The sequence below is a fragment of the Mastomys coucha genome, unplaced genomic scaffold (genome assembly GCF_008632895.1).
Source record: "Mastomys coucha isolate ucsf_1 unplaced genomic scaffold, UCSF_Mcou_1 pScaffold15, whole genome shotgun sequence".
NCBI classification, from domain to species: Eukaryota; Metazoa; Chordata; class Mammalia; order Rodentia; family Muridae; genus Mastomys; species Mastomys coucha.
The window spans coordinates 138,814,147-138,826,322 of record NW_022196897.1 but is presented as its reverse complement, the minus strand read 5'-3'; the positions used below and the strand labels follow the sequence as shown (position 1 = coordinate 138,826,322).

Genomic DNA, 12,176 nt, shown 5'->3' with positions numbered 1-12,176 from the left:
CTCAGCTTGCTGCTGTGGACATTAGATCCAACAAATGTTGCAGCCAGATGCAATTTAAAATGATTACTGCTTCCTTTCCGTCTTCGGGGGGGGGGGGACTGGAGGAGGAGGGGGGGAGAGGGAGAGAGAGAGGAATTTCTATCACCCATTATTTACGAACTGGAAGCTGAAAACATCGCAGATTAAAATATGAGTCTCTCTGCCACACTCAGTTTCTTGGCGTCGTTAAACCGGACTTTACGATCTCTGTGTCTCCAAAGCCCTTATCGCTACCTTCTATAACGTGTAATTATTTTTGCCATCAGTGTTCGTTGTTTTCCAATGGGATGACATTCCTAGGGTCGGGATGTTTCATTTGCAACTGCGTTCCTGACACCCAACCTGGTGGATACCCAGGAACCCTTTGAAGAGAGCGAAAAGGGCAGCTCCTTCAGAACCTGCAGGGGGCGCACCTGCCCCGCTCCCTCTGGTGCCCCGTTGAGGCGCATGCTCTTTTCACTGCGCAGGCGTGCCGGAAGTCCCAGGACGGCGCGTGCGCGGAAGGAGCCGCGGCGAAGTGGGAGTGTGAGAGCGTCAGGAGAGGTGCGTGGCACCATGCTGTCCCCCGAGGCGGAGCGGGTGCTGCGGTACCTGGTCGAGGTGGAGGAGCTGGCCGAGGCCGTGCTGTCGGACAAGCGGCAGGTGAGGACGCCGTGGCCGCGAACGCCCTACGCACCTCTGCGGGGTCGCAGGAAGTCCACCTGGCCTCCCAGCGTCACTGCTCCTAGCAGCCTGGCGCCGAGCGAGCACCAGTTCTGTGTTCGGCAGTCGCTTTCCTTTCACCCTGCCCCGTCCTTGCTGGTCCCCTGGATCCTTACCCTCTACGGGCGCCTTCTCTGACACCACTTTACAAATGCAGTCCCAGGCCCATCGTGAATCAGGTTGCTGAGATAGGGCGGCATATGTCTGGGCAGTATGGTGGCGCGCGCGCGTGCGTGTGCGTGTGCGTGTGCGTGTGCGTGTGCGTGTGTGTGTGTGTGTAGTCTCTAAAAGGAGTTCGCGCGCGTGTGTGTGTGTGTGTAGTCTCTAAAAGGAGTTCGTGCTGGGGATGTTATCATTGAACTGTGATTGATTGATTGGTTGGTTGGTTGGTTTAGACTCTAAACTTTAGAGGGTCTCATGTATCTTCGACTGGCCTCGAACTTACTGTGTTGTCTAGGATAGCCTTGAACAATCCGTGGTCTATCCTCGTCAGTCTCCTGAGTTCTGGGATTATAGGCATGCATTTAGATTTTAAAAGTCTCTCTGGCCAGGCAGTGGTGGTGCACACCTTTAATCCCAGCACTTGGGAGGCAGAGGCAAGCAGATTTCTGAGTTCGAGGCCAGCCTGGTCTACAGAGTGAGTTCCAGGACAGCCAGGGCTATACAGAGAATACCCTGACTCAAAAAATCAAAAACAAAAAACAAAACCAAAAGTCTCTCTCTGGCTGCTTCCTAGAGTGCAGGGAACCATTTAAGGAATCCAGATGGTCTAGATTTAAACCAGATGGTAGTGATGGGGTAAGACATATACTTGATGGTCTTCAAAAGCTGTCATAATGTGGTCTATATGAGAAGATTTGGTGGTTTACTAGCTGCAGCCCCAGATGTCACCTCTTGAGTAGTTGTCATAGTGGTACCGTGCCACAGCTGGTCGAGTCCAGTATGGTTGAGTGTCTGGTGAGACTGTCAGAGTTACCTAACAAGAGCTTGTCAGTAATCACTGTCTAAGAGGAGACTGGGACACTCTCAAGTTTGAATGGATGATACAATGTGACTCAATCTGCAGACATTTTCCTAGCACCTTCTCTGGAGGAAGGAAGCTCCTATACAAGCAGAGGAGCTGGAAAGCTGAGTGGGTAAAGAAACACATTCACATCTGAGTCCGCCATGTTAGGCACGACATTGGGACTTAGCCAGAAAGGATACTTTGTCTCTTCAGATTGGGGCAGGAGGCAGCTGAGTTCCTGTCTGCTCCTGTTTTCAGATTGTAGACCTGGACACCAAGAGGAATCAGAACCGAGAGGGCCTAAGGGCCCTACAGAGGGACCTGAGTGTCTCTGGTAAGTTGTGACATCCTTACTAAAACCCTGGAAGCTGGTTCACTTGTCTTCTGAAGGACTTCATTATCCCTGGTAAAGACCAGGCAGGAGGCTGGGGCTGTGTGACTCACCCTCGTGGGAAACTTAGACAGCTTGTGGAGAAGAGCGAGCAAGCGTTGCAGGTCAGACATATGCTGTGACTCAGAATTTTAGCTGCTCACTTCAGTGACAGGCCATTAGCTCATCACTCACTGATGGCAGATACACAGAGTGCTCACTGCACATAAAAGCAGTAGTTCTGCCCTTACATTCCACTCAAGGAAAAGCAACATAAACACATAGCTGAAAATTGTGAGAAAGCTAAAGATGGAGTTGGCCATGGGTGGGTGTTGAGACTGTCTCGGAGGGGGGAGATGGGGTAGATGAGGCCAGGTGGCTGTGGCTAATAGTGAGCAAGCAGGGGACAACATGAAGCAGTTCTGGAAAGGCAGGCAGCATTCAGGCCACAGTGAAGGGCACTGACATGTAGGACTTCCACTGGCTTATCTCACCTGAGTAAAACCCAGAGCTGTCCTGTGAGACTCCACTGGCTTATCTCACCTGAGTAAAACCCAGAGCTGTCCTGTGAGACTCCACATGACCCAGCCCCACACACCCTACCGTATTAGCATGATTCTCCCACGACGTCACTGGTCCCTTGGTTGTCCGCCTGGCTCTGTTTTCCCACATGTCTGTAGGTGAGATATCTTCGCTTTCCTCAGTTCTCAGCCTGGATGTCACATGTCAATGAATCTGTCCTCTTGACACTTCCTAGCACTTTAAACAACTTTGGGTTTTTTTGGTTTTTTTTTTTGTTTTGTTTTTTTGTTTTAATAACTGATCCTTTTGCTATTCTGTGGGTTCTTCTCTCTTCCACCCTTCTCCACCCCTTTTCTTCCACCTTTTCATCCCCCTAACACTAGATAAGAGAAAAAAGGGTAGAAGGGGAAGGAAAATGCTCCCTGAATAAAGTTAGGAGTAGAAAAGGGGCAACATAGTCATTAGACTACTTCTCACCAGGGGCTTTGAGTTCCTTGGGGCAAGTTTGATCTTTGCCTTCAGGATATCTAATTTCTTCTTGTTTTTTGTTTGCATATGTCTACTTAAAAAACTGAGCAACAACTCTGCCTCTCGGAGCCCTAGCATTTCACCCTCTCAAAAGTCCTCAAATTTCAAAAGTTACATACTCGAAGAAACTATCTGCAGTTGGCAAAATCATGCCAGAGCATGAGGCAGATCCTAGGCAGTTGCTGTGGACAGTCTGAAGCATATCCCACACCTGGGATTGTAACAAAAACATTTTCTTACAGTGTTTTTGTGGTGTCTTTTTTTTATTTTTAACAAAACAAAAAATACCAAAGTTGTCAATACAATTTTTCATGCTAGTTTTTAGCAGTATGTGGGAAAATAACCTTGTTCATTCCCCACCTTTGCTATGACATGAGTTCCATAAGAACATGAATGGTCTTGTTCTGCTATGTTTTGAGCACAAATGTACCTGTCAGATAATAGGCGCTTCAAAAAGAAGCAACAAAACATGATGAAAGAATGTCTGTTTGCTGTTTCAGAAGATGTGATGGTTTGCTTTGGGAACATGTTCATCCAAATGCCTCACTCTAAGACGAAGGAAATGATCCAAAAAGGTAAGGTGTCCCGGGGATGGGCCAAGGACATGGCTACTTCCCCAGCAGCCTGGGTCACAATCCAGCAATGAGAACCAAAACTGTGTTATCAGGCTGGGGAAAGACAAAGGGCTTTTTCCATATGAGGCCTTTGCTTTCTGTTTGAAAATAAGGTCACTCTCTACCAAAATCTCATTGGTCAAGGCCATCCATACCTGTAAAGGGTCATGGATAAGTGAGGTTTTGCATGAGCCTGTGTGTCTGTCTATAGTGTGTGTGTGTGTTGCAATGGGTATGTACATACAGAGATCAGAATAGGGTGTCAGGTGTCCTCCTTTAGTCTTTTCCACCCGTCTTACTACCTTGAAGTGGGGTCACCCAACCTCTTTGGGTATCTTGGTTGGCCAGCAAGCTCTCTGCATCTGCCTTTCTCTGTCCCCTCGTGCTGGGATTATAGGTACACTCAGTCATGTGTGGCTTTTACATGGGTACTGGGGATTCAGTCCTCACATTTGCAGAGCAAGCACTCTTACTGGCCCAGCCATCACCACAGTACCTGAGCGAGCTTTTATTTTTCATGTCCCCTACAGCTGAGACTGTGCTGCAAGTGGAGGTGTGACCGGGGACATAACCTAGTGGTAGAGCAGTTTCCTAGCCTGGGTAGGGCCCTGGGTTTAATTCCTAGCTCTTCAAGAAAATGGAGTATAGAAAGAGTGGGCCTCTATCATCTGCACAGCAGGCAAAGTACTGCTCAGATCTCCAAAACCATGAGCAACTGGACTCTCTTTGGAGAAGCTCTGTAAAGACAAAGCTGCAGGTAGGTACTTGCCTGGGAAAAGACAGATTACACTTGTTTTCTCTTTCACATCCTTGAAGACATTTGGTTTAGAAGGACCAGTAAGGTTGTCCTTCCTGAATACAGGATATCTTTATACTTTTTTGGAACTAGAACAAACCTGCAGAAATTTCAGTTGAGGCAGTGTGGTTAAAATTAAAATGAAGGGTCAGGTTGGAAAGATGGCTCTTATTAAGAGTACTGGCTGCTCTTCCAGAAGACCAGAGTTCAGTTCCAGTCAGCATATAGTGGTTCACAACTGGTGTGACTTCAGTTCCGAGGGATCCAACACCCTTTTCTGGCCTCTGTGGGCACCAGACATGCCATGGTGCACAAACATACATGCAAACAAAACACCCAGACACATAATAATATATTTTAAGAATTTAGGGTCAATGTGCTTGGGTAATAGGCCAGAGACTGTACAGCGGAAAACTTAGGGGTCACTGCCTGAGTTCAGGATATGGTGTGTGTCCTGCTGACCCAAGATGTTGTCTAATCTCTGTGCATGCAGGTTCTAGTTTTCTTCCAAATCAATACAGACTGAACAAGTTCATAAACAGTTTCTTTTTTATAGTGAGAGATCTCTTACCAGAGCTGTGAAGCATGGCTAGACAGCACTTCTCTTCATCAAGAAGTGAGAGCAGGCAGGCAGCTGATGGCCAGTACATGTCCCTCACAGCGGCTGGTTGATAAGTTTTGAAGGGTGTCTGTCTTTGTGCCAGTACTCCTCAGTGTAGTCTATGTTGATGCTAGACTGGCCATTCCTATCCACCACGGCTGACTAGGTTATGCTGGACCAGCAGGCTCTCCCATTGGCTACTTAGGCCACATTTTCATAGGTCCTTGATGGGACTTGGGTTTGTAAAGTTTCTTAGCCAGCAGCCAGCCACCCAGCACTCTTTGAATAACTGAGTGACAGGCCTTGTTCTGGGCCAGCTCAGGGACTTGGGTAGGCAGTGTCCCTCTAGTGTTTAGCCCTGCCTCTGCTGGTCTCTGAGGTCACCTTTTCCTTCCTATGTGCTACAAGCCTTGACTCTCAAGGGAGTTAGGTGGAAACTGGGGCCCCTCTCTGTAATGTAACCTTGTCCTGTCTGCCTGCTGCACTTTTTTACAGATCAGGAGCACCTGGATAAAGAAATAGAAAGACTCCGCAGTCAACTTAAAGTGAAAGTTAACCGCCTCTTTGAAGCCCAAGGTATTGGCCCAGTGGGGCTAGAAGTTAGGAGGGGAGGAACCCATTGAGAGAATGTTAGGGAGCGGGTGTGGGCAGTGGGAAGTGAACGGTGTCTGTAGCTGCTCAGAGATAGGACATTGGGGCTTGTGGAGCTGATTCTTGCTACAGCTCCTTTCCCAGGCAGTGAGAGCTGCCTGGGATGATCTGCGTGGTACGGGTACTAGGGTAGCTAGGACTGGAGGAGCTCAGAAAGCTTCAGGGTCAGAGGGCAGAGCTTATGAGGAAACCAGCCGCACATCGGGTCCCAGGTCTGATTGGAACCTGGAGGTCCGGGCAGCAGTCAGGCTGTGCAGGTTCTTAGGCCAGGAGGCATATTGGTCTGCATCAGCCTGTGCAGTGCGGAATCTGAGGCCCAGCCCTGCACCTCTCTGGCTGAGCTGGCAGTATAAATGCAGTGTTAGCCACTTTCCTGGGCTTGGCTCCAGAGCCAGCAGTAGGTTGGGCAGCAGGGGGCATGATTTGATCGTGACTTTCTACTCCTTGCAGGAAAACCGGAGCTGAAAGGTTTTAACCTGAATCCCCTCAATCAGGATGAGCTTAAAGCCCTCAAGGTCATCTTGAAAGGATGACATTCACAGCAGAATGGGGGACCTGTGACTAGGACTCCCCCATCCCCAGCCTTGAGACCTGCAAGGACAGGATTGTCTGTTTAAGGGGACAGGCATCAGGAATGTGGCTTCGGTACAAATCTTTTTCTGTAGTGCTTGGCTGCTTTGTGCAAGAGAGAACCCTTAGTCTGTTCTGTGGGCTTGGCCTGGCCACCAGAGTTTGGACATAAGACCTATTGACAAACCCTGGCAGCTGCCAGTAGGTGTGTGGGTGTGTGAGAATGTCTGCAGCCAACACTTCTCAACAGTAGCCTGCTGTCCAGATGGGCCTGGCCAGGGATGAGGAAGAGGGAGGACCAGGAGCTTCATTCCAGTTTTCTGCACGACGAGGCATTTTCAGTGTGTGTGGCAACTGTAATAAAGCAGGAAACTGACTGCTCACTTCTGTGTGAAGCAGACCAGCTGCAGGGTAGACACATTCATTTCCCCGCTACTCCACTTCTGTCCTTTTTCCTGCTGGTTTTCTAGTAAAAGTGCTACCAGTCACCCTCTGTGGTTGCTCATAAGGTAGGAGTCCTTACAGAGTTTTGGCCCGGGGTTGGCAAGCAGTATCCTTCCTGGTGTGACTCGACATGGAGCATCCTCCCAACCTCTGAAAGCAGGCCCTGCCTGACTGGCTCGAGATCATAGTGTGAGTGTGGTATGAGAGCAAAACTAGCCTCTGGTCGCTGCTGCTCAATAAACATTAACTGAACAAACAACGGCTCTGAGTTGTTGCCTCACTATGTCCTTCACCATGGCCCCATCATTCTATTAGAGTGCTACCGAAGAAATGGGGGTAACATAAGAAATAGACGGAGACCACTATCTGTTAGCCTCGCTGCATTTGGCCCATAGTTAACCAGAAATGAGCTGGTGTAATTATATTGTAAGTTTCTTTAAAGAAGGGGGTGGAAAGGTGGCTCTGAGCACTTGCCACTTTTAGAAGACCAAGTTTAGTTCCCAGCTCCACATACTATCTTATAAGCATCCACAACTCCAGTCCTAGGGAATTGATACCTCCTAATCTCCACAGGCACACACGGCACATGTACACATGTACATACATGCAGAACACCCATACAATCTTTAAAAAATGAACTAGTCAGAGATGGTGGTATACACCTTTAATCCCAGCATTTGGGAGACAGAGGTAGGCAGAAATTTCTATTTCTAATTGTAATATACACTGCTTGAGTTCAAGGCCACCCAGGTCTACAAAGGGAGTTCCAGAACAGACCCTGTCTCAAAAAATAGGAAAGGAACTAGAAATTAGAAATAAGCCAAATATTTTGAATATTGCTGGTACCTTCAAGGAATATTTTAAAATGTGTGTCAATCAAGAAAAACATGTGCTGGGCGGTGGTGGCACACACCTTTAATCCCAGCACTTGGGAGGCAGAGGCAGGCAGATTTCTGAGTTTGGGGCCAGCCTGGTCTACAGAGTGAGTTCCAGGACAGCCAGGGCTATAAGAGAAACCATGTCTTGAAAAGCAAAAAAAGAAAAACATGTAAGGCATATATATGGCCCATGCCTGAAGGTTTGTTTTCTTGGGTTTTACAGGCATTCCCGTGGTAGGCCCAGGTCAGACCAGGCCACTGTCTGCCTGCACTGAGCTCTAGTTAGACCATAGTTTCAGAGGAAGGCAGCAGCCTAGCACAGGATGGAGAAGGCGTTTGAATCTGGAGGTAGGACCGGCAGAGCAAGGGCGGAGCACTGTGTGACCTACTGATGATTGTAGGCTGCTGCTGTGTGGTCCCCGAAGGACAAACTGCAGGGCGAAAGGGGAGATGGTACTGTCTACTCAACTCTTTCATAAGCTCTGAACTTCCAAACCATATGAGTAAAGTGCAAAACCCAACAGAATTCACTTTGATGGCAGCTACCTGGTGGGTCTGCCTGGCATATAATTTCTCCACTGGAATAATGCTTCTACCTGCCAGGATGCTAAGCCAAAAAGCACATCAGTTCTGTATTCTGGAAGCAAGAACCTCAGGTCCATACTTGGGGGTTGTGGGCTTGGGAAACCCCTGGGCTCTGGGAGCAGATCCAGAGTGCCTTAGCTACCAGCCTCCCATGGCTGGTTGGGTCATTTCTTGATTTGCTGGTGATTCTTTCCCAGACTTTCCTTCTGGCTTACTTTAGGTAACCAGGTTGGCACTTACGGGCAAAGATGGCCCAGAAGGTAGGTAGAGCTGCTTGAGCCCCCTGGAGGCCTCTTCCCCATGGGGTAAGTGCCTTCCAGCCCAGGCTTATGTTATCTTGCCTGTCAACTGGAGCCCTACTTTCTGCTTTTAAACTCAAAAGCCCCAAGTGAGAGGTGGGTTTTCCTAGGGACCCTGGCTAGGCATTGCTGCCTTCCCAGTTCTCATTTCCGCCTGAGACATGGGAGGCCCTAGCTCTGTGGTCTTCACATAGCAGAAGACACCATACATTTGGGGCTTGGCACTATCCCAGACCTCCAGTGGACAATCTAAGAGTGGATAATCTAAAGTTATTTACTTTGCAAGTATTGCTTAAAGACAAGTTTCTTAGCCCAGAGGATCCATGATTAAAGAGACATCAAAATGTCAGGAGCATCCCAAGCCAGGCCCAGTGCTGAGTGGCTCCAAGCCTGTGCTTTATTAGACGTGCTCTCTGAGTGGTGGAACTTGCTGCCTGGCCTCTTTGGGCCCAGCTGCCAATCTGTCAAGGATGAGTCCACCCAATTCCAAAGATTGGCTGTTCCTGGTTCAAAGAGGCACAGGGCTGGAGTGGGGAGTCCAGGGAATCTGGTCCAAGTAGCAAGCTAAGGCTGCCTACCCATCGAAACAGCTGCCAGGCTGGAGGGAGGTGAAGACTGGTGCGTTGTGCTGGAATCCTGCTGCCAGAGGCCAGGGCGGCACCTGCCAGGGCCTCATTTCTTCTGGCTGGGGGTCAGCTAGGGGCTTTCTTCTGCACTTGAAGGGATCGGAACAGCTGCCTCAGCTGCTCCTTCCGATCATTGATGCAGCCTAGGAAGAATATGAGGTCTTGGTTGTGGTGGCCTGTATACTCACTAGCTGGTACAAAACGTGGGCACCAGGAATTGTGTGGCCAGGGGTGGCTCACTCCTATGCTGGGCTGGCCCTCAGCTCACCTCTAAGTATCTGCTTTCTCAGGACCGCACCACCTGCCTTGCAGAGTGAGTTCAGAGGTCAGCAAATGCCTAAGCTAACTGGGAGTTCACCTGCTGCTTTAGGCACTGGCCCATACTGGCCCCAGATGAGCTTAATGAGCCACGTCAGGAGTTCCATGTAGCCAGCAAACTCAGGGTGTCATTTACCCCAAGTTGCAGGAGTAGCAGAACGGAAAGTTGATCCGAGGTTGTGTGGAACCAGTCACATTCAGCTGCTGCTTCAGACAAACATTGCCCTTGACTTTGCTCGGTGAAAACACAAAAGCCAGCAGCGCCTGATGCCTAGTAAGTGCTAACTTACACCTCTTACCGAGCACGTCCAGGAAGCGTGTCTCCATGCCACGTGGCTGCTTCTGCCTGCACATTCACCAGGCAACCTGTTCCCTGCTTGGTCTCAGAACTGTTTCTTAAGGCAACACCAGTTTTTAATCTTAGCCAGGCACAATTATGACACTCATGAGTGCTACTGGAATGACCTGACACTCCACAGGTACAAGGATTGACCTGGAGATGCATGCGTCCTTCTTAGTAACCCCAGTTCCACCCTTGTCTCCCAGATGTTGCCCCAGATATCAAGGTCTCTGCTCTCTGCCCGGTGCATCCTTGGCATTTTCCAAAGTGATTCCAGGGAACCTAATTAATGTTTTGGTTCACTCCTCCTGCCAAGTCTTCAGGTCCAGTGAGAACCCTTTCTTGGAGTTCCAGATTCATCACTGGATTTTTTTGCTAACCTTTCACCCAGTGACCCTGAACACATTTCTAACTTATCCTTAATCATCAGCCTTCTTCCCCTGCCTACTCCCAAAACAACTCCTCCCACTTACACCAAACACAAAACCGGAAAACTTGAAAGTGATTCTAGAGATTTCTGCAGAAGTGGTCCTTTCTCTGCCTATCTAAGTGGCTGCAGATCAGCCAGATCTTCATCCCCATAAGCATCTACATTTTTCAGAGTTCAGTGTCTGCTGTTGGAGCAACCATCTTGCAGCCAGAAGACAACCTGAGCATTCAGAAGACCTGCTGAGTGTGGCAAGAAGGCAAGGAAAGCATCACCCAGACATCTCAAACCTATTGTGTCAGTCCCCTAGGCCATACCTAACACGTGCGTGGCCTGAGACCTGCCCCAGAGGCTTGTGAATATCAGGCAAGCACTATAACTTTTCCATAACCCTCTTTGAGACAGGGTTTCACTAAGTTAGACTGGCCTTGAACCCACTCTGCAGTATAGGCAGACCATGATCTTGTGAGATGTCTCATAAAAGAACAGGATTTTCTACCCAGGAGGCAGAAGCAGGTGGATCTCTGTGAGTTCAAAGCCAGACTGATCTACATAGTAAGTTCTAGGCCACCCAGAGCTACACAGTGAGACCCTGTGGCCCAAGAAAAATTTTAAAAGGAGCCACAAAACAAAATTAAAAACAACAAATGAGAAGCTCCGGAAAATGTTTACTGTATATTTGATGGATCAGGATAGGACAGGGGTATCTTCAGCCATTAACATTGTGTCTTTACAAATGTAGGAAAAAAAACTATAGGCAACCCAGAGAAAACCAAGTTCAGGCTGGACATAGCAGCACACACGTTTAATCCCAGCACTGTGGAGGCAGAAATAGGTGGATCTCTGAGTCTAAGGCCAGCCTAGGCTACATGCTTCCAGGATATCTGGAGATACATAGTGAGGCTTTGTCTCAAAAAGTAGACAGAAAGAGAGAGGGGGGAGGAGGGAAGCAGGAAAGGAGGGAGGGAGGGGTGGAAGGAAGGAAGACAGGTAAAGAGGAGAGGCCAGGGATTGTGGCACATGCCTACAATCCCAGCACTTTGAAGGCTGAGGCAGAAGGATTAGAAAGGACTTCAAGACCAGCCTTAGCTCCATAGTGAATTGAAGGCCAGCTAGGGCTATGTGTGGCTCAGTTAGTGAAGTGTTTGCCTAACATGCATGAGGTGCTGGGTTCAAGTCCTAATAGCATGAAAACCTGGCATGTTAGCACACACCTGTGATCTTGGTGCTCAGAAAGTAGAAACAGGAGGATCAGAAATTCAAGACCTCTCTGACTACACAGTGAGTTAAACAACAGCCTAGGCTACACAAAAACCTGTCTAACCCCACCACCAAACCAACAAAAAAGTAAATTCCCTGTAAGAACTTGGCTCATGTTCTCTCATTAAAATGGTCTACTTCTGGGGGCTAGCGAGATGGCTCAGTGGGTAAGAGCACTGACTGTTCTTCTGAAGGTCCTGAGTTCGGATCCCAGCCACCACATGGTGGCTCACAACCACCTGTAATGAGAATAATGAGATCGGGTACGTCTGAAGACAACTAGAATTATGCTGGATCCAGCAGGGCCGGAGCAAGAGGGGAACGAGAGGGGAGCAAGCGGGGGAGGGGGGGAGGGCAGGGGAGGGGAGTGAGCAAGCAGGGCAGGAGCTCAATTCCCAGCAGCCACAAGATGGCTCACGGCCATCTGTACAGCTACAGTGTACTCATGCACATAAAATAAATAAATAAATCTTTAAAAAGAAGTGGTCTACTTCTCCATTAAAAAGAGCAATCAGAGCAATCAGTCAAAAGCCAGGACAGCTTACAAAAGAGGAAATACAGATTAAAAACTGAAGCTTCTTCAGTAATCAATGGAATTAA

At 48.7% G+C, this 12,176-nt stretch overlaps 2 protein-coding genes across 8 annotated transcripts in view; one reads left to right on the top strand and one right to left on the bottom strand.

Annotated features, from left to right (window-relative positions):
• The first annotated feature begins 490 nt into the window (after nt 1–490).
• On the top strand, nt 491–7,103 carry Pdrg1 (p53 and DNA damage regulated 1). The gene is made up of 5 exons (XM_031372314.1): nt 491–681; nt 2,006–2,081; nt 3,668–3,742; nt 5,674–5,754; nt 6,280–7,103. The coding sequence occupies exons 1-5, from the start codon at nt 595–597 to the stop codon at nt 6,360–6,362; spliced, it is 402 nt and encodes a 133-aa protein (XP_031228174.1). The 5' UTR covers nt 491–594; the 3' UTR covers nt 6,363–7,103.
• A 1,852-nt stretch (nt 7,104–8,955) lies between these two features.
• Nucleotides 8,956–12,176, bottom strand: part of Ttll9 (tubulin tyrosine ligase like 9) — a 50,778-nt gene continuing 47,557 nt past the window's right edge. For all 7 annotated transcript variants that reach the window (XM_031372310.1, XM_031372311.1, XM_031372309.1 and 4 more), the window contains one exon: nt 8,956–9,374. In XM_031372310.1, coding sequence (XP_031228170.1) covers nt 9,298–9,374 — 77 coding nt within the window. In that variant the 3' untranslated portion in view covers nt 8,956–9,297. The remainder of the gene's footprint in view (nt 9,375–12,176) is intronic.

Bases quoted from the DNA above. Each gene is read 5' to 3' on its own strand.
- Pdrg1 (XM_031372314.1), top strand. From the start codon at position 595: ATGCTGTCCCCCGAGGCGGAGCGGGTGCTGCGGTACCTGGTCGAGGTG. The intron at 2,082-3,667 runs GTAAGTTGTGAC...TTGCTGTTTCAG, and splicing joins GAGGGACCTGAGTGTCTCTG to AAGATGTGATGGTTTGCTTT. The intron at 5,755-6,279 runs GTATTGGCCCAG...TACTCCTTGCAG, and splicing joins CCGCCTCTTTGAAGCCCAAG to GAAAACCGGAGCTGAAAGGT.